At 36.7% G+C, this 22,435-nt stretch overlaps 1 protein-coding gene and 1 non-coding gene across 4 annotated transcripts; both read left to right on the top strand.

Annotated features, from left to right (window-relative positions):
* The first annotated feature begins 1,857 nt into the window (after window positions 1-1,857).
* Window positions 1,858-21,691, top strand: LOC117252283 (uncharacterized). 3 transcript variants are annotated; one of them, XM_033619056.2, is made up of 30 exons: window positions 1,858-1,952; window positions 2,517-2,592; window positions 2,684-2,790; window positions 2,870-2,924; window positions 3,009-3,131; window positions 10,034-10,570; window positions 11,055-11,138; window positions 11,236-11,331; window positions 11,539-11,646; window positions 11,745-11,829; window positions 11,945-12,089; window positions 12,181-12,273; window positions 12,361-12,440; window positions 12,558-12,684; window positions 12,798-12,917; window positions 13,616-13,729; window positions 13,858-14,088; window positions 14,185-14,247; window positions 14,348-14,443; window positions 14,660-14,761; window positions 14,842-15,024; window positions 15,123-15,254; window positions 15,346-15,578; window positions 15,668-15,794; window positions 15,875-15,958; window positions 16,056-16,267; window positions 16,395-16,421; window positions 16,608-16,683; window positions 16,797-17,003; window positions 21,250-21,691. In XM_033619056.2, the coding sequence occupies exons 2-30, from the start codon at window positions 2,526-2,528 to the stop codon at window positions 21,313-21,315; spliced, it is 3,780 nt and encodes a 1,259-aa protein (XP_033474947.2). In that variant the 5' UTR covers window positions 1,858-1,952; window positions 2,517-2,525; the 3' UTR covers window positions 21,316-21,691. The 3 variants fall into 3 exon arrangements, with proteins under 3 accessions (XP_033474947.2, XP_078026832.1, XP_078026831.1); XM_078170706.1 differs by lacking the exon at window positions 21,250-21,691 and adding an exon at window positions 17,134-17,346; XM_078170705.1 differs by lacking the exon at window positions 16,395-16,421.
* LOC117253239 (5S ribosomal RNA) lies at window positions 3,973-4,091 on the top strand. Its single transcript, XR_004501378.1, has one exon. It is a non-coding gene; the product is annotated as a 5S ribosomal RNA (ribosomal RNA).
* Window positions 21,692-22,435: the final 744 nt, after the last annotated feature.

Here is a 22,435-nt window from a genome sequence, read left to right as displayed (position 1 = left end):
ACAAGGTCTGTGGATTATCTTGAGTAACCAGGTCATGATTTCTGGAAAGGGACATTGCTGTTGAATTTTTCAGATGTATGTGTTTGACTCTTTTGCATCATGGGCTGAGTGTCATCAAGGTCCATTACATTTGAGAGAAGGCAGACATCTCTGCGGCCAATATCTCCAACACTCGGCAACTCACACCAAAATAATCTAGATTAATAAGTGGTACTACAGGTAAAAATAGAAATATGTATGTTACATCAACCTGAGTTCCATTCCTGAGTATACTTTGCAGCATTTTTAGAGTGCAGAAGCAGGTCCAGGCCAGTTTTAATGGGGGTGATCACTGAGGAGGTAGAAGGACTGAGACACGGGATAAAAGGGTGGCCCTTGTGACACTTGTGTATCAGATGCACTGCAAGTTATCAAAATCCTGACATCTTGATTAATCAGTCCAATCTCACTTCACCTTGTATGCACATCAACCCATATGGGGCTGTATGATAACTCTCAGTGGAGGTCTTGTGTGATATAGTGCACTGCAGTTGTACTTATGTGTACAGTTTTGTCATGTTTGTCCCAAACACATGCTAATTAATAAATATTCGCAGAGCTCCTGCAGTTTGACCCATTTAGTCTTTCAGTTAGTCAATGCAAGATTAAAAAAAGAAATGATTAGGCCTTAATTTCTGCACCAAGACTGACAAATTGAATTGAAATGATTCAGTTGAATGATGTTGTCAGAAACTATGAGGGTGAACCCTCTTTAAAAACTCTGTATTGCAAAGTACTGTCCATGATCAGGGCTGTGATTGCCTATTTAACATTGGAAGGGGGGGCCATTTTCAATAGACGCCTTCTGCAAGAGCATTTTGAAAGAAATATCTTAGATCAAGGTTACTCAAAGTTTTGATGACTAAGTGCTATTTTACGGTGCCAGCATATGATTGAGGGCTACAGCAAAAGTGCACACACTGTGACTTTTTCCAATTACTTTTTTAATGACATACTATGACTTTTTTATTACATACTATGAATTTTTATGCCATTTTTATGACACTTTACATAAACAATATCAGTTGACATTGAAACAGCCTACGTAACACTCATATCACATAGCTACTAGTTCTTCACTTTTTTAATACTTTCAAAAAGTAATGAAACAGAGAGACAGTGCAGTATTTGACATTGATTTAACCCACTGCTTCTGCTGGAGTACAGCAATGCCACCTTAGGACCACATGCAGAACTGCAGTACACTGTAATACTACAATCAGTAGTAATAATAATAATGGAAATGTGTTACTCTATTATCATTATAATTGCATTTGCTAATGATTATTTTGGATGGCAGTATGTGGTTGCCTGTAGTAGCATAGCTATTTTTTTCCTTTTCTTTTCAATATTTCAATATGCTATATAATTATTGCAACCTGCAGCTCCAGAGCCACATGTGGCTCTTTCACGCCTCTCCAATGGCTCCCTATAGTTTTGACAAAAAATATGGATATGAATAATGTTTTTTAACTTATACATTTAAATTGAATAACTTTATTCCAACATAAAAGAAAGAAAGAATAAATTAGCCTAAGTATTTACCCACCAAAACCTCATCCCTGACAGTGTGTAGAAGACTTTGAAACAACTTTTAGACCTTTATGTTAGGAAAAATAAAGCAGATATTACAACTGTACAACTGTTTGCAAAAATATATGTAATAATCCACATATGTAGACTATTTTACAGACTGTCTTTTAAGTCTCAGCCAGCTCTGACCAGGCTTCCTTTGGCGGTAATATTGCCGCTGTGCGCGCGACAGTCCGCCTCCTCTTGGTCTGTGGTCGCGAGCTGTTTGACCGTTTCCAGGGCAACCTCCGGAAGCTCCTGTCAATCAAGGCTGAGGGTAGCAGCTGTGTATTTCAGCTACACGAGTGAAGTTCAGCATCGATTTAAACTTTCTTTTGGAGGTAAGTAAGAAATGGGTGTGTGAGTCAGTACTATGGCGATTTAGGAATTTAAAATGTGTGTGTTTTGTCCTTAATAACCGAGCTACATGTAAAGGAAAGTATTAGGGAGTTTCAGACAAATTAGGTGTGGGTGTGTTTTCGGTCACATTAGCCTTTTGCAATAAATTCCACTAATATTAAAGGCTTAATAATGTGATTATTCCGAGTAGCCTGCGTTAAAAACAGTTAGCACCACTGATAGTAGGCATTTCAGACGCTTTAGCTTCACATTTCTGAGGTAAAACCTGCATAAAAGTTAAAGTGGGCTGACTTGTACAGCTCCTGTGCCTTCATGTTCATTTTGGGGAGTGGCGGAGACAGGAGGGCACAGGAATTTATAGTCCTCTTGCTGAAAAGAAGTGACTTTGACTTGCTAACAAGCTAAATTGTCCTAGTTTCCTGGACAACTGAGCAACATCAGCAAACCCCCCACTCCTTATGGCTGCCCAGTCAGCCTCAACCAGTGGTAGTCACTGGAGATGTTGTGTCTGTATGGTCGGTGAGTGTCTGCACATTTGTCTCCAGCAGTAGGACATGGCAGACAGAGGCCATGTTGGAGCAGAGAGAGAAGCAGAGGACACAGATGAGCTTCTTTACACAGGTTTTTATTGGCAGTACATCTATATCGTGCATATCTCACCCACTTGGAGGTTTGCACCCACTCTTGTTGACCTTTTTGTCTGCCTTCGCAGATCTCAATGACAACAGCAGTGTGTCTGGACTGGACTCTCCTCCGCGCAAACTGGATCACTGTGACCTTCTATTAGATGCTATTGATGCTCAGCTTGGTCAGCTGCAGGTCTGTGGTTTTCACTCTGTCTGTCTGCTTGGTTGTATTTGCGTGTGTGTCATAAATGTTAAGTGGTTAATAAATGCAGGTCCAGCCCCAGGAACGTAAGGTGTTTTCCAGAGAGCGCCACTGCAGTGATGCAGGTCATTTATGTCTTAACACACATCTTACAACAAATTTGGAGATTTTTCTTTTCAGGTGATAATCTGTGTTGTTTTTCTTTCTAGCTCCTCTCAGTTGGAGTCAATCTCTGAGCAAAGACACAGGGCTCGGGAGCACAACTCAAACAAACAACACTCCCATGTCTTGTCTTGAGTTGATACACACTCCGACAATGGAGCAAACATCAGGTAATATGTCATCATTAGAATCATTACAAGAAAAACTGTGATTTCTACCTGTTTTTAAGACAAATTCCTCCAAAAAACTGTACTATACTATGACTTTTGGGGAAAAAAGACATACTATACTATGACTTTTTAAAAAAATAAAACTGTACTATACTATGACTTTTGGGAAAAAAAGACATACTATACTATGACTTTTTAAAAAAATAAAACATACTATACTATGACTTTTGGGAAAAAAAAGACATACTATACTATGACTTTTTTTTTTTTTAATGACATACTATACTATGACCTTTTTTTAAACGACATACTATACTATGACTTTTTGGGGGGAAAATGACATACTATACGATAAGGTTTTGTTTTTTTAAATGACATACTATACTATGACTTTTTGGGGGGAAAATGACATACTATACGATAAGGTTTTGTTTTTTTAAATGACATACTATACTATGACTTTTTCGGAGAAAAAAAACGACATAATATATTATGAGTTTTTTGGGGAAAAAAAGACATTCTATACTATGACTCTTTTTGAAAAAAATCACATACTATACTATGACTTTTTCAGAGAAAAAAAATGACATACTATATTATGGCTTTTGTTTTTTTTAAATGACATACTATGCTATGACCTTTTTTTAAACAAAAGAATGACATTCTATACTATGACTTTTTTGGAAAAAAAAAATGACATACTATGACTTTTTTTTTTTTAAAAAAAAGGAAATGACATAATATACTGACTTTTTTTAAATGACATACTATACTATGTCGTTAAAAAAAATGACCTACTGTCATAGCATGTATAAGTAGGCTGTGTGTATGCAACTGAATGGCTTATGGCCATACCACCCTGAACACGCCCGATCTCGTCCGATCTCGGAAGCTGAGAAGGGTTGGGCCGGGTCAGTACTTGGATGGGAGACCGCCTGGGAATACCCGGTGCTGTAAGCTTTTTATTCTCATCTTTCATCAGCAGAGGGTGCTGTTCCCTCCCAAGTGGAGACACCACTTTCAAAACCACCACCTGTGGAAAATATCTACATGTTTTATGTATCTGCCAGTCTAAACTTTGTATTTTCATGTGTTGTTATCGTATTTGTTTACTTTTTTGTCATTTCCAGCAATCATTTTCATGAGGTGCCAGAAAAATTTCTCTGTATGCCATGGCGTTTTTTTCAAAGAACATTGTGATGACATACTATATTATTACATTTTTTAAAAACAATTATGGCATGCTATGCTATGACCTTAAAGAAATATGACATATTATAGTATGACTTTTTAAAAAAACATTATTTTAACATACTTTATCTTTCGATTTTAATGACATTTTTAGGACTTACTATACTATGATTTAAAAAAGAAATAACATTATATTGTGACTTTTTTTTAAGAGAATGACATACTATACTATGACTTTTTTTGAGAAAATAAAATGACATACTATACTATGACTTTTTTGAAAATAAAAAGACACACTATACTATGACGTTTTTTAAATGACATACTATACTATGACTTTTTTCTTTGTGACATAGTATACTTTGACTTTAAAAGAAAATGACAAACTGTACTATGATTTTTTTTAAATGACATACTGTACTATGACTTTTTTTGAAAATAAAGACACTATACTATGACTTTTTTTCTTTGTGACATACTATACTTTGACTTTAAAAGAAAATGACAAACTATACTATGACTTTTTTTAAATGACATACTGTACTATGACTTTTTTGAAAATAAAGACACTATACTATGACGTTTTTTAAATGACATACTATACTATGACTTTTTTCTTTGTGACATACTATACTTTGACTTTAAAAGAAAATGACAAACTATACTATGACTTTTTTTTAAATGACATACTATAGTATGACTTTTTTTTAAATGACATACTATAGTATGACTTTTTTAAAAAAAAAGACATACTATACAATGACGTTTTTTTTTTTTAATGACGTACTATACTATTATTTAAAAAAAAAAATGTTATACTTTACTATGCCTTTTGTTCAATGTCATGCTATACTATGACTCTTTTTTTTTCATTTGACCTACTTTACTATGGCTTTTCTCAAACATTTTTATGACAGTGTATGCTATGCTTGTTAGGTCCCTGCCAGATAGGGGTTGGGGGGAGTAACACAGGGAAATAGAAGGAACTTTCAAACAAAAGAAAAAGGCAAGCAAAACTAATCACCAGTTTGAAGGAAGTTTATTTTAAACAAAAACGGGAAAAAGGACCACCAATGGAAAACGATCACAACTGTCACAGCCTTGTAGCCCACTGGCACCGGCACTACTCCTCCTCCATTCATGTAAACCCTCGCTGATGAGGAATGATGAGGATCAGCTGCACACTGAAAAAGAAAGGGGAAAATACAAAACAAAGGGTGGGCCCAAAACACACAGGCATGTAATAATGCTTTTTTATTACATTTTTGTGACATACTGTACTATGAGTTTTTAGCTGTGCCCAGCAGCTCTGTTGTACACATGTGGTGCTGTAATGTGTATAGATGAAGTCAAAATGAAGTACAATGTGTGTTCCTGGTGAAGATGGAGCATGTGACTCCTTTAATGTTGTGGCTGAGTGATGTGTTTGAATAGTTTTTGAGGTCTGATTTATATCACAAAGGAATATGCGTTATGAAAGTATGGATCCAGAGGAAATAGGTGTTGGATCGATGAGTTGACTGTTGGTTTAAGTGTAAAATTGTAGATGAATGTTAGCCTTGGTGAATAGTTGTGAGAAGTGTTGTAGGTGTTGTAGCATGTATAAGTAGGCTGTGTGCATGTGTTTGAACGGCTTACGGCCATACCACCCTGAACATGCCCGATCTTGTCTGATCTCGGAAACGAAGCAGGGTCAGTACTTGGATGGGAGACCGCCTGGGAATACCCGGTGCTGTAAGCTTTTTATTCTCATCATTCATCAGCAGAGGGTGCTGCTCCCTCCCAAGTGGAGACACCACTTTCAAAACCACCACCTGTGGAAAATATCTACATGTTTTATGTATGTGTGTATGTGTTTGTTTACTTTTTTGTCATTTCCAGCAATCATTTTCATGAGGCGCCAGGAAAATGTCTCTGTATGCCATGGCTTTTTTTTCAAAGAACATTATGATGAAATACTATATTATTACATTTTTTAAAAACAATTATGACATGCTATGCTATGACCTTAAAGAAATATGATATATTATAGTATGACTTTTTTAAAAAAAACATTATTTTAACATACTTTATTTTTTGATTTTAATGACATTTTTAGGACATACTATACTATGATTTTTTTTAAAAAAAAGAAATAACATATTATATTGTGACCTTTTTTTTAAGAGAATGGCATACTATACTATGACCTTTTTTAAGAATGACATACTATACTTTGACTTTTTTCAAAAAGAATGACATACGATATGACTTTTTAAAAAAAAAAAAGATATACTATACTATGACTTTTTTTAATGACATACTATACTATGACTTTTTTTGAAGAAAAAAAAATGACATACTATACTATGACTTTTGAGGAAAAAAATGACATTCTATACTATGACTTTTTTTAATGACATACTATACTATGACTTTTTTTAAGAATGACATACTATACTTTGACTTTTTTCGAAAAGAATGACATACGATATTATGACTTTTTTTTTTTAAAAAAAAGACATAGCATACTATGACTTTTTTAATGACATACTATACTATGACTTTTTTTGGAAAAAAAAAAGACATACTATACTATGACTTTTTTTGAAAAAAAAAAATAAGAAATAGTATACTATGACTTTTTTGAGGAAAAAGATGACATTCTATACTATGACTTTTTTTAATGACATACTATACTATGACTTTTTTTAAGAATGACATACTATACTTTGACTTTTTTCGAAAAGAATGACATACGATATTATGACTTTTTTTTTAAAAAAAAAAGACATAGCATACTATGACTTTTTTAATGACATACTATACTATGACTTTTTTTGGAAAAAAAAAGACATACTATACTATGACTTTTTTTGAAAAAAAAAAATAAGAAATAGTATACTATGACTTTTTTGAGGAAAAAGATGACATTCTATACTATGACTTTTTTTAATGACATACTATACTATGACTTTTTTTAAGAATGACATACTATACTTTGACTTTTTTCGAAAAGAATGACATACGATATTATGACTTTTTTTTAAAAAAAAAGACATACCATACTATGACTTTTTTAATGACATACTATACTATGACTTTTTTTGAAAAAAAAAAAAAAAAGACATACTATACTATGACTTTTTTGAAAAAAAAAAAGACAGTATACTATGACTTTTTTGAAAAAAAAAAGACATACTATACTATGACTTTTTTTTGAAAAAAAAAAGACAGTATACTATGACTTTTTTGAGGAAAAAAATGACATTCTATACTATGACTTTTTTTAATGACATACTATACTATGACTTTTTTTTTAAATGTCATAGTATACTATGACTTTTTTTGAGGAAACAAATGACATTCTATACTATGACTTTTTTTAATGACATACTATATTATGACTTTTTTTTTTAAATGACATAGTATACTATGACTTTTTTGAGGAAACAAATGACATTCTATACTATGACTTTTTTTTAAAATAATAACAAACTAAACTATGACTTGAAAAAAAATGACATACTATACTATGACTTTTTTTGAAAAAAAAAAAAGACATACTATACTATGACTTTTCTTTTTTCAAAGAAATGACATTCTATACTATGACTTTTTTTGGGGGGGGTGACATACTATACTATGACTTTTTTTTAAATGACATACTATACTATGACTTTTTTTAAAAAAAATAAAAAATTAATATACTATACTACAGTATGACTTTTTTTTAAGAAATGACATACTATACTATGACTTTTTTTTTTTAAAAAAAGACATACTATACAATGACTTTTTTGAAAAAAAAAGACATACAATGACTTTTTTGAAAAAAAAAAGACATACTATGACTTTTTTGAGAACAAAATGACATACTATGACCTTTTTTGAAAAAAAATGACAAACTATACTATGACTTTTTTTGAAAAAAAAAAAAAGACATACTATACTATAACTTTTTTGAGAGAAAAAATGACATACTACACTATGACTTTTTTTAAATGACATACTATACTATGACTTTTTTTTTTTAAATGTCATACTATGCTATGACTTTTTTGAGGAAAAAAATGACATTCTATACTATGACTTTTTTTTAAATGACATACTACACTATGACTTTTAAAAAAAAAAAAAAAAAAGACATACTATACTATGACTTTTTTGGGGGGGAATGACATATATGACTTTTTTGACAAAAAAAAGAACACAAAACTATAACTTTTTTTGGAAAAAAAAGACATATACTGACTTAAAAAAATGACATACTATACTATGACTTTTTTTTTGAGGAAAAAAAATAACATACTAAACTATAACTTTTTTTGAAAATGAAAAAGGACATACTGACTTAAAAAAAAAAAGACATACTATACTATGACTTATTTTTAATGACATACTATATTATGATTTTTTTTAAAAAAGACATCCTATACCATGACTTTGTTTTTAAAAAAATGACATACAATACTATGACTTCATTGGAAAAAAATGACAAATTATACTATGACTTTTTTTTGTTTTTTAAATGACATACTATACTGTGACTTCTTTGGAAAATAATGACATGGTATATTATGACTTTTTTAAAAAAAAAATGACATACTTTACTATGACTTTTTTGGGGAAAAAATGCCATACTACACTATGGGTTATTTGGGGGAAAAATGACATACTATACTTTGACTTTTTTGGGGGGGGAAAATGACGTACTATACTATGACTTTTTTCTTTTGTTAAAAAAAATGACACACTATACTTTGACACACTATACTATACTATGACTTTTTTCTTTTGTAAAAAAAAATGATGCACTATACTTTGACTTTTTTGGGGGGAAAAAATGACAGGCTACTATACTATGACTTTTTCTGAAAAAAAAAGACACTATACTATGACTTTGTTTTTTTTAAATGACATACAATACTATGGCTTTTTTTGTTTTTTAAATGACATACTATACTATGACTTCACTGGAAAAAAATGACAAACTATGACATACTTTACTATGACTTTTTTGGGAAAAAAATGACACACTATACTTTGACACACTATACTATACTATGACTTTTTTCTTTTGTAAAAAAAAAAAAGAAATGACACTATACTTGAAGTACAATGTGTGTTCCTGGTGAAGATGGAGCATGTAACTCCTTTAATGTAACATTACATGCAATATGGTACAGTATATCAGGGGTTGTCAGAGTTTTATGGCTGAGTGCCAACTTGAGGGGCCAACATATAACTGTGTAGACAGCAGAAGAGAACTGCACACAAAAGACAAAATATGTTTCCATCTCACTTCCACATTAAACTCAAGAGTTGTTCACTGAAATCGCTAACTTAATCTTACAGCACTGGCCTCGATGACAGAATGTAATTAAGTAATTATGTAATTGCCACACCTATGAGGTGCCACTAGTTGCTACAAACCAGTTTTCTACAAGTTGTCATTTTTACCCTGATAGAGTCTTGTCACATGGGCACAGTTTGACACCGTAGCCAAGTACTGTATTAAAGGTGGGCTACTGAAAATGAAAGTATTTGAATCGGCCACAGATGAGTAAAATATAATACATGCATTTCACGTCACATAATGTTTCTGAGGATCACTATTGGCCACACCTTGAGAAACCATATGAAAGAGTTTTTTCTTTAGTGCAACAAGGCAACAGAACCAAGCTTTTTTTGCACAGAAGCACCTCATATCTCCTCTGCTTATTCACCAGAGAGAAGCACAGGCAGCCGGGGAGGTCCTGTCACTCACAAGGGCACCAACCAGAAATTAGACAGAAGACCAAGAGACAAAGAGGAAATAGATTCTCAGCGGGAGCAGATTATCTGGAGACTTGAGAGGTTGCTTGGAGACACCTGTAACGAGGGAAGGATGCCAGGAGAAACTCACCCTCCTTCAGACAGCATCTGCACTGAAGACTTTGTCAGATGCTTCAGAGACGAGATGGTGGAATTGGCATTGCCAGAGAATAATATGCAGCCACTACACAAAGAGGACGTGACTGAGAGGACAGAGATATCTGACTGCAACACTTGCCAGAGTGCACAAAATGGACCCAGTATTCCTAATGTGGACAGAGGGGGATCAGCAACAACTAGGAAATTCAATAAAGACACAGGGAATGCTCACTATTGTCAAAGACAGGAACTGGAGAAATGTCTCTATGACAGCCATGGAGTAAATACATCATGTAGCGAGAGAGCAGGAGAGAGATACAGCACACCACAGAAGTCTGATGACGACAGCAGCAGTGAGTTCTCTCTTCACAAAACCTTAACCATGAATATTTATCGTGCCCAGAGGATTAAATCTAACTCACAGGGTTTTCCTCTTACGACATTATTGCCTTGAAATTTACCGAGCCCATTTATTACCACCACAGGAAGAAACCTTTTCATTCTGGAGCAGTACCCTTGTCCCTAAATGCCAACTTTACACACTTACACAGCCTAATTACAATGAAATTTGCAGAGCACGTCCATGCTCGCAAGGGAATGAACCCTTTTAATTTGAATTGCCCCATGGCCTTTCACAAAGTACCACCCAAAGGAAGAACTTTACAACTGTATTCCCCCAAAACAGCACGATGAGTAAAGTGTTTGTACCAGCACTTTTGCTTTGAGGGTTGTAGTTTACATTGCAGCCTCTACAACACACCAGTCACCCTCTATACTTTTATTAATCTCCCTTTTATGGGTTTAACACACCTTTACTTTGTCTCTCTTCTCTTTCAGTCTCTCACAGAACAGAGGTTGTAACAGAACATGAAACTCTGCAGCAGAACAACAGCCATTCTCCTAAGGCCAGGTGCTTGGCAGGTAACACACACAGATTACAATGCATCTGCAAACACAGACTGACTAATACTCTCAGATATTCATTCTCTACAAACAGTAGGCGGCTTTTCTTTTCTAGGAGTACCTGTGCGGAGTTTTGACACTGTGTCCATTGACAGTGACCTCGACTCAGTCTGCACAGAGCAGGTCAGGCAGTATATTCACAGGCGGCCAGGTGAGAGACGGCAGAAATCTAATTTTCAAGATGACAAAAAAACATCTTCATATGTAAAATATCACCATTTGAAATACAGCGACTAACAAACTGAAAAAAAATAAAGATAATCCTTGAAAACCAGCTCTTTTTATACAGAGAATAATAGTAACGAGTAGAAAAAATATGCATCAAGTTACAGTTAATGTAATTTGTGTTATCCCCCAGGATGGCGCTCTCTCATTCAGTCTGTCACAGGCATGGATGACGACTGTACAAACCACAGTGACTATGACACACCCACACAGGAAGACAGTGAACCTCAGTCTACAACAGGTAGAACAACATCTGACTGTCTATGCCTCTATGTGTCCACAGTAACAAACAATTTAATCTTTACATGAAACAGATTTTGCCTCTCCTTGTTTACAAAGCCCAGATATCCTGTTATGGAAATGTGCACAACAGAAGTCCCTCTGTCCGTAAAGCACAGCGTCATAAGAAAGAAACCAAATGGCGGTACATTTAACAACTTATTGAACATTTTGGTCTTTTCCTCAGTGTTGTGTACAATTTAAAAATGATTATTTTGCCTACATTTGACTTGTACACTGTGCATGTTTGTGAATCACAGACTTGTGCATTCTTCGGGTAACAATGACAAGGACACAGATAAGGAAATGAATCCGTCGAACAGGAGATGCTGGCCTGAGAGGACGTCAGAGAAGATGCAGTCTGACTGGGCCAAGATGAAAGAGCGTCTCTCTGCACTCAGACAAGTGAGAATGAGTCTCCCAGTGTATTTTACATAATGTAGTATAATGTGTACATACATGTGTCTGACTTAAGTGCTTTGTGTATCTGGTTTAGAAATGTGAGAAGGAGGAGCAGACACTACAGAAAAAGAAGACTCAGTTGAAAGATGTAGAGCTCTCCCTCTCTGAACTTCAACAGAGAAGAAAAGTAAAGTGTAGCATCTTATATACAGTTTAACAAAACACTGCGTACAGAAGTCTCACTAAAACTCACAGTTTTTGATATATGTTCCAGCATGCCTTGCAGGAGTTAGAGCAACTGACTGTAGAAACAGCAAAGATGGAGAAGGAGGGGACGACTCTGGACGTTATTAGGTGCAAAAACAAAGTCCATATGCATCAGTATGGCAATATTACATTGCATCAACATAACCCTGTGCTGTATAAAGGAAAGTTCTGTAAAATATTAATACAACAATGAATGTATTGCAGTGACAAGCTGCCTGAGCTGCAGAAGCAGAGCGAGTTCTGTATTCTTGAGGTAAGAGACGTGAAAGGGGAGCTCACAACCTCGTGTCAATGTAAACTGACTGTAAAGGATGGAGCCTTCATGCAGAGGGTAATGAAACCTGAATCAATTCCTGGTTATTAGTAAGTCACGTTTTAATATGTCAGGTTTTTTTATTTTTTATTTTTTTTAACTTTTTTGATGCTCCACTGTTCCACAAACAGCCCAGCATCGTCATGTCAGTGCTGGAGAGGGAGGAGATGGAGAGGCAGCTGGATAATGCCAAAACAGAGCTGTTTGCTGAACAGCGACGTGCAAGAGAGAAGCTAGAATCCATGCAGGAAGTACTGTGTCAAAGCCTGTTTATGTCTCTAATTATAACTATGATGACAATAATTAACCAGAAGATGATTAAAGTAGAGTTTAAAGCAATTATAATGGTTTTCACAATATAAAAATTAAACTAAATAATATAAAATATCATCCAAAATTATAATTACAACATTATTTTTGGTTTGATGTCAGAGTGATCTTTTTTTATATTGATGAGAGGCTAACAAGAAAACATTTTCAGCCAGTCAAATTATAGGGTAGTCATGTTTTTTTATTATTATTTTATGTATTCAAAGACTTACTTAATGAAGAAAAAAGGTATTTTGTTTTCCCAAAAGTTTTAAACAAGAACTATAACCTATTGTATTGTGTTAATAATGTAAACAAACATTTTACAGCATCAAAAATATTATTAAACATTCCTGGTGTGATGTCAGGCTCTACACCTGTTTTTCGATTTATATGTTTGCAGTAACCCCCTTTGTTGATATTTGGATCACAGATTATGTCTTTAACACGTTGACAAGTATAACTATATTGTGAGAGAATAATTTTAGTTGAGGTGTTTTCTTTATAGTTATTTATTGGGTGAAATTTAAATAAAAAGGTGTAAAGGTTTTGTGTGAGAGACAGATTTACTTCCTGTGTGTGAAAATGTGTGTGTGTGTGTGTGTGTGTGTGTCTGTGTGTGTGTGTGATCTCGGAGCAGAAGTTGGAGGAAACTCGTGAGGAGCTCCAGAGGGTCACAGAGGCAGAGAGCTCACTGAGGAACAGGTGTGATCATCTGGAGGAGAAACAGAGGCAGAAAAAGGATCAGATGGAGGTGGCACCTAATGACATCATACTCTTATTTCTGATACAAAAAATAATATCTGTTAAGCAAACAGCACACTGCCAATGTCCACCTTTTTTCTAACTTCTAACTATTTTTGGTGAATCTCTTTCTGTCAGGCAGCAGAGTTTCAAGTGCACGAGCTGCAGCATGAACTGGGAGAATGCAAGATCAGAGTAGGCACTCAGGAGAAGATGTTGGCCCAGAAGGAGCTGCAGCTGCTCGATTTACATGAGCAGCGTGAGGCCTTACAAGCAGAGAGAGATGGACTGAAGAGGGAGCTGCAACACCTGAAAACCCAGCACTGCAATGCACAGGAAGAAGCCCACAAGCAAGCCCGAAGAATGACGGTAAGAGCCGAGTCGAACTTTTTAAAGTCTGCAAGTCATGTTTTTGCTAATGCTACATTAAGTAACAAGTAATCAGAGTTCCTCTTTTTATTTTAGGAGGTTGCATTGAAGCAGCAAAAGAAAGAGTTAGCTTTGGCTCATGAGCAGCAAATTCAAAAGGTTACAGATGTTTCAGCAAAACTAAAATATTGATTCTTCAAATGACATTATCACAGTTTGATTCATGATGTCACATACCTTCTGGCTGTTGTGTCCTAAGGTTCATAAGCAGACTAAGGAGGAGAAAGCACACGCTTTGAGAGAACAAGCTCTGTCTCTCACACGGCACATTGAGTCCTTGAAAAGTTCCATTCAGGTCAGTGTTTCCCTTATCAAATGAAATCCTGTGTTACACTATCTCAGTGTGTTGACTGTTCTATCCTAAGTACTTTGCACTGCCATGAATGCACGTAATGTAGGTTAAGTTTGGCTGCTATTAGTGGCTTACAAACCTAACATTTGATTTATTTTCATGATTATTGCACTTAACACTATACCTGCAGTGAGTAAAAACACTCCACTATTCTGGCAGCTAAAAGTAGAGGAGGCAAAGAAGCTGAAGGATTCTCTGGAGCAGCAGAAGGAGGAGGCAAAGAACCGTGAAGAGGAGCTGCATCTAGCAGCCACGAAGCAGGTACTCTCATAATCCTCTACTTAAAATATACAATATTTTCCAACATGATTCCATGTTATGCACAGTATGCTACCATTCAGGTGCACAAAGCAGTAGAGGAGGAGAGGAGGAAGTGGGAGGCAGAGAAGATGGAAGCAGTGCAGGCACACTGTGGAATACTTGAGGAGCAGAATAGAAAGAGCCTGGAGAGCATGAGGAGTGAGATGCAGCGAGAGAAGAGTAAAGCACTGGCTTTTCAACATAAAGTGGTGGAATTAAAAACTGTAAGGTGGCTCACAGCCATGACACGTGACATTACCATGTTAAATAAATCAGAATAAATGTTTATTCTGTCTTTGCATGATTTTCTTTTTATCTACAGAGAGTACAGGAGTTGGAGAGTGAAAGCTGTGTGCAGCAGAGAGAGCAGGAGTCTTTGCTGGCTGTTATCTGCAAATCACTAAAAGAGGAGCACCAGGCTGAGCTGGAGAAGTTGCAGAGACAGATGGCACAGGTGCGAGAAAACCACAGGAAGCAATCATTTGCAGGTACATAGAGATGTAGTGCTTTAAGGAAAGCTGACATGGTGTGGTCTGTGGTCACAGGAGAATCAGAGAGCGGTGCTGCGGCTCCAACAGGCTGTTCAGCTGGCAGAGAAGGAAGCTGACAGACTCCAGGTGATGCTAGACGAAAGAGAGAGCAGCCATAACCAAATTACAGCTGAGCTGGAACAGAAGCTCCGGCACTGGGCCCAGGAGCTGGGAGCAGAGTGCCAGCAACTACACCTCTTAGTGGAGCAGAGTGGAGCCAAACAAAGTTCTGTGCAGCTTCCTCACAGGTATACTTTACTGCACTGGTTTAGAAAGACGTGAATACTTTGGAGGCAACATGGTGTGCTTTTAATTCTGATGGCTTTATACTGTGCAGTCCTACAGCAGCTGAGGCTCTAACAAACCTGAGAACACTAAAAGAGCAGCTGAAGCACATGACTAACCATCTACAGCAGGAGCTCGACTCACAGAAACAAACCTCCGAGCAGCTGAGAAAGGACAAGGTACAGTTCAGACTGCAAAGTACTTGCTGTTTGCAAATACATTAAACATATACATGAATACAAGTTCATATGTTTTTCAGGAGCGAGAACTGAGCATCCAGAGGCAACAGCTGAGGATGGACAGAGACCAGGCCTTGGATTCTCTGAAGGAGCGTCTCATTCAGGTATCAATTTACACACTTTGTACAGCTCATATCGGTTCACGTAGACACAGGAAACTCATCGCTCACAGCATTTTTATGCCGCATCGTATTTCTGCAGGAGCACATTGAGGAGCTGAGCAGTCTGAATTGGCCTCACATGTGTGATGGAGGAGCTGAGGGAGGAGGAGTGGCAACATCGCTTCGCAAACAGTTGAAGGCCAAAGACCTGGAGCTGAGGCAGGTTCAGAGGAGCATGGCTCAGTGGAAGGAACAGACCGCCGCTCGTCTGGCATGCAAGTTTGAAGAAGAGTTGACAGCTGAAATGGAAAGGTGACACATTTCCCATATTGTTTGGAAATGTGAAAAACATTTACTCCTCTCTCAGAAAATGTCTCAAGAAAAAAAAAATTCTGCTTTTCTATGTTTAAGTTTAGCTCTGGTTTTTGCTATCTCACAGGTGCAAGACAAAGTTATTGAGGGGCAGGTAACTGGTTCCTGATGACATACTAACCAGCTGTCTGTCCTTACCAGAGCATGATCTCACCTCAACTCACTGCAATATGTGTTTAATACAATAAATGTGACATTAACCGTACATGTAAACCTATAACTCCCTCATGTAGTCATGTCTATTCACAACTTTTTAAATGCAGGTTTGTTTGTTTTCTAGAAAACCATCAAAGTCTCGAGAGGAGAGGCATAAAAAGCCTGAGAGGCCTGAAGCAGAGATGACGCTTAGTGTAAAGGTAATTATTTTACTGTTTCTGTGTGGCCATGAACACCAAGCTCATACAGATATGTAACCTAAACATATTTAATACTTGCTTACTGACAAATACTGCTATGTTTCCCCCATCAGGAAGCTCAGACTTTAGTCTGCTCTCCCTCCCCCCATGTTTTGGACTCTGCTACGTCCCACAGCCCCTCAGACATGGCTTCATTCAAGCTTCTACGTTACCTCCAGAGCAGAGTCAAGCAGCTCCGTGTTGAAAACCAGGCGTACATGTGTAGCCCATTGTCTTCAAATACAGTCTCTGTAGATCTGTCAGGATCATATCTTACAACAGTGAGTATATTGTTTTAATAGCTACTAGCTGCATTCAGTGGTGACTAAAACGTATATTGCAGATATAAGTGCTTAATGCATGCTGCATTTTTTTTTACATTTATAAATGACAACTAGTTCTGTCCTCTAGCACACTGGTTCCCAACCTGGAAGTCCCAACCCCCACTAGAGGTCGCCAAAGCTTCAAGAGGGGGTTGCGAGGCCTTCTCGATTTTAAGGGGTATAAAAGAAATATACAGAGCATCTCAGCATTTCATTCATTCATTTAGGTTGAGATAACTCAGTGAAATTGTTATTGATAAAGATTAGTTTAACTTTTAAGTTATAAACTTAAAAAATATATATCACAGGATAAGGGCACAGTGAAGACCTAGGGCCGTATTCACAGAGCTTCCTTGTAAAATAAAAGTTATTCACAGAGCATCTTTGACCTTAAAAGAGCTCCTAAGGTAAAAAAAGAAAAAAAAAAAAAAAAAAAAAAAAAGTTAGGAGCAGGGAAGAGGACTTTTAAGAGGCCATAAGTGTTTTACTTACTCAGAGGAGAAAATGGTGGAATCACAAAGAGGTCTGAGAAATATTCTCCAAACACTAAATGATAGTGAGTAAATGAAATGCTACAGATTGAATCGTGCAGGGATAATATGTGTGGTTGATCTCATTAGGGATACGCACAAATTTCCCGCCCCTCACAATAATGTCATAACACCAGAAATAAAATGATCACAAAACTAAGATATTTGGAAAACCAGAAAAGTAACTTGGGACTTTCTTAACCCTACATCAGCAGTGATCACATAAACAGCTTTCCCAGTCAGCAGTTCATTTCATTTCCACTGGGTGTCCACACCTTGCAGGCTCACAAAAGGGCGTGTCTCTGACAACCAATCACATCTGTTAAAAGCAAGCATCACACCTAGCAACAGAGTCAACCACCAGTGTTGCCAAGTCCGCTTATTATAAGCAACTTTGGGCTTGTTTTTCTGTAAAGTCGCTTACAAATATTGGTAGTCGCGGGTCGTGTTTTTTTTTTTGGGCTTGTTTCTAAAGCGTAGTTGCTTATTTGGGCTTGTTCCCAGCTCCATAATAAGTTGTCAAGCAGATATTTTCGATATGTTATTTAAACGTAGGATAGTTTGTCTTGCCTGTTCCCTCTGTCCCTCCCCTTTCCCAATACACACAGGAGACAGCAGAGTTTTTTCCCACCCGCATCCTGCTTCTAATTGGCTCTGACCCTGATGGCAACGAGTACTAGCCAATCAGAGGCAGAGCAGGATAATGTGTTTTTTTTCTGGTTAGGAAAACATCAGTCCTGTAACTAAAAGAAAAAAGTTAGATGAGTGCATAAAAAGCAATAATAAATAAAGAATTTGTGAATTCAGGATGATATTTATTTGTGTGTGCAAATTTTAATTATCAGAGGTTTACTGTGTATATAATGTACTTGGTACATCAGTCTATATTTGATATCCCATCTGTTTTCTAATGTTAAATAATGTTAAAAAGTGGTTTAACTCCCTCTTGTAGTCATTGTCCTGAAGCTCAGGGGGGAGAAAAATAAATAAACTGTGTACCGTGGGTACAGTCTTGCAAAACTGCGCACAGTTTACTTATCTGTCCACATGGATGTAAATTGACAATCTGTACCCACAGTTTAAAATCCATCCCCACGGATTGTAAAACCGTGCACACAGTTTATTTAATTTTCTCTCACCGGAACCTAGGGGGGCTCCGTAGAAAAAGTCGTTTGTTTTGGGCTTGTTTTCACAGGCCTGGTTGCTTATTTGTCTCGTAAGATCTGGCAACACTGTCAACCACACCTCCCCACCAAGGTAAAAGTTTCTGTCTCTTCCTTGCGCAGAGTTGCTTTGAGAACTTTCCTAAATCACTCCTAAACTAGGACTCCTTACTAAAAGTTTTAAGGCTAAGTTAGGAGCTCTCTGACAGTATTCTCAGAATGTTTGTGAATACAGCTCCTGAACACAAGCAATACCTCATATTCACAGCCTTCACTCTCTACTAAACAGCTTCATCCTGTATTAGAGAAGAACACAGTTAAAAACAACCAAAGAGCAAATAGAACAATAGCTGAGCGTCAGGGAGAAGAGAATACTTAATTTGTCAAAAAAAGAAACCTATAACTACAAATTAAAAAAAATAGATACAGAGAATCTTACGAAAGAGTAAAAAGAAATTACATGATAACTCATCTGATGGAATATTCACAATAAATAATCAGCTCAAAACTCATCATAATTGCTTTTTGACATGAACTTCCTGCAGTTACTACATTTAATATTTGAGAATTTAATTATACAGTTTATCTGTTGTTGTTATGCACTGAAAATAATACAAAATATATCCATAAAATATGTCACTTTGTCAGGGGTGGTCAATTTTCTCAGTGAAAAAAAGGGTCTTAAAAGGAAAAAGGTTGGGAACTGCTGCTCTAGAAGAACCACAGGAAACAAGAAGCATCATCACAAAGTTCCTGCTTATCGTCTTTATGAGGCACAGCACCTCTGGATCTGATTTGAAATCCTCTCTCAGTTAAAATAAATCTAATACTTCTAAAACTGTTAAAGACATGGAAAAAATATTATATACACATGTGGACGAAATTGTTGGCACCCTTCCATTAAAGATAGAAAAACCCACAATGGTCACTGAAATAACTTGAAACTAACAAAAGTAATAATAAATAAAAATTTACTGAAAATCACCTAATGAAAATCAGACATTGTTTTAGAATTGTGGTTCAACAGAATAATTTAAAAAAACAAACTAATGATCCTGGCCTGGACAAAAATGATGGACTTAATATTTTGTTGCACAACCTTTTGAGGCAATCACTGCCATCAGGTGATTTCTGTAACTCTCAATGAGACTTCTGCACCTGTCGACAGGTATTTTGGCCCACTCCTCATGCGCAAACTGCTCCAGCTGTCTCAGGTTTGAAGGGCTCATAGAAGGCCACTTCAGAATAGTCCAATGTTTTGTTCTCAGCCATTCTTGGGTGTTTTTAGCTGTGTGTTTTGGGTCATTATCCTGTTGAAGGACCTATGACCTGCAACTGAGACCAAGCTTTCTGACACTGGGCAGCACATTTCGCTCCAGAATGCCTTGATAGTCTTGAGATTTCATTGTACCCTGCACAGATTCAAGACACCCTGTGCCAGATGCAGCAAAGCAGCCCCAGAACATTACTGAGCCTCCTCCATGTTTCACAGTTGGTACAGTGTTCTTTTCTTTGTATGCTTTATTTTTCTATCTTTGAACAAAGAGCTGATGTGACTTGTCAAAAAGCTCCAGTTTTGTCTCTTCTGTCCAAAGGACATTCTCCCAGAAGCTTTGTGGCTTGTCAATATGCATTTTGGCAAATTCCAGTCTTGCTTGTTTATGATTTGCTTTCAACAGTGGTGTCCTCCTCGGTCGTCTCCCATTCAGTCCACTTTGGCTCAAACAGCGACGTATGGTGCAATCTGACACTGATGTACCTTGACCTTGGAGTTCACCTCTAATCTCTTTGGAAGTTGTTCTGGGCTCTTTGGTTACCATTCGTATTATCCGTCTCTTCAATTTGTCATCAATTTTCCTCTTGCGGCCATGTCCAGGGAGGTTAGCTACAGTCCCGTGGACCTGAAACCTCTGAATAACATGTGCAACTGTAGTCACAGGAACATCAAGCTGCTTGGAGATGGTCTTATAGCCTTTACCTTTAACATGCTTGTCTATAATTTTCTTTCTAATCTCCTGCGACAACTCTCTCCTTGGCTTTCTGTGGTCCATGTTCAGTGTGGTACACACCATGATACCAAACAGCACAGTGACTACTTTTCACCCTTTAAATAGGCAGACTGACTGATTACAAGTTTGAAGACACCTGTGATGCTAATTAAAGGACACACCTTAGTTTAACATGTCCCTATGGTCAAATTATTTTCAATCTTCTCTAGGGGTACCATCATTTTTGTCCAGGCCAGTTTCATTAGTTTGTTTTTTAAAATTATTCTGTTGAACCACAATCCTAAAGCAATGTCTGATTTTCATTAGTTAATTTTCAGTAAATTTTTATTTATTATTACTTTGTCAGTTTCAAGTTATTTCAGTGACCACTGTGGGTTTTTCTTTCTTTAACAGAAGGATACCAACAATTTTGTCCACGTGTGTATGTGGCAACCTCACCACATTTCACTATTAATGTGTGCTTGTTGTCATGTAATATGTAACACTGGTGTCTCCTTTATAGATCACTCAAGGTCAAGACATTGCTGGGATTCAGAGTCAATCATCACTGAGGACAGTGTCGAGTTAACTACATGAAGCCCTACTGTGTGTGTGTTACATACAGCAGTGATGTAATGCACCTCAAGCTATTTTTGCGGCCACAGGAATGAATCATTTACTGTTACATGTGCTTATGATTGCAGATTAACAAGCAGGTCACAGTGACAAATGACACAACAGAGGATTTGGTCATTAAGTTTACATTCCTCTGTGTCAAGGCAGTGAAACTTTATGGCATCAGGTTACAGTGAACTCTGAATGAGTGATGAACCAACATTTCACAGAACATCATGTGAGTTATGTCAGACAATCTCATAAAGCTGACGGGTCTTTGTGGGAATCCCGTGTATAATCATAAATGTTACAAGATGTTTAACTGCACAATAAAGATATTCTGCAGATCTCTGGCGAGTTCAAACTGAATTATGTCATTAGCATTTAATGTAATATCTTAATCACCTGAGAAATGTCCTGATCTTAATGTAAAATAAATCACTGAGGAGTGATACCAGATTTTTTAAAAGATGGCTCCCCTTTAATCACATGTGCTGTCACAAAGGCAGTCTGTTTGGTCTTTCCTGTGGTATCAAAAATATTTTAGGGGGAATACAGGAACAGCGCAGATTCATTTAACATCTGCTTCATATACGAGGTCAGCACTGAGACACTCAGGAAGGAGCTTCTACCCTCAGGCTTCAAAGATCCTAAATAAAGACTGTGCTAATGTTTTGGCTGATCAGTGTATATGTATGTATTGTCACTTGCATTGTTCCTCAGGGTTTAATCCTGGGACCCCTTCTCTTTTCCACCAAACACTTTCGATATGGTACCACTGAAACCAAAAGTAACCTTTAAGACAGGGTTCCTAGACCCTAGTGTTTCCGTCACAAACAGTACTCTTAAATGTGGGTGGGTTGTTGTCACTCACTGCTTCATCCATCACTCACTGTATTTCGTCCTTCAGTCCATCAGTCTACACTTCATTTATCGTCCACTGAACAAGGTTGCACGCCGACATTTTCAGAACAAAATAAACAGGCTGCAGTGAGAGTCTTTCACCATGGGATATTTAAAAATAGTGGGTTTGTGCATTTAGTCCTTAAGCTCAAGTTTAGTTTAGTGTGGCTCACAGGAACGATGCTCTGCAA

Source organism: Epinephelus lanceolatus, chromosome 9, assembly GCF_041903045.1.
Source record: "Epinephelus lanceolatus isolate andai-2023 chromosome 9, ASM4190304v1, whole genome shotgun sequence".
Lineage (NCBI taxonomy): Eukaryota > Metazoa > Chordata > Actinopteri > Perciformes > Serranidae > Epinephelus > Epinephelus lanceolatus.
The sequence above is the reverse complement of the archived record's forward strand: the minus strand, read 5'-3'. Positions and strand labels throughout refer to the sequence as shown.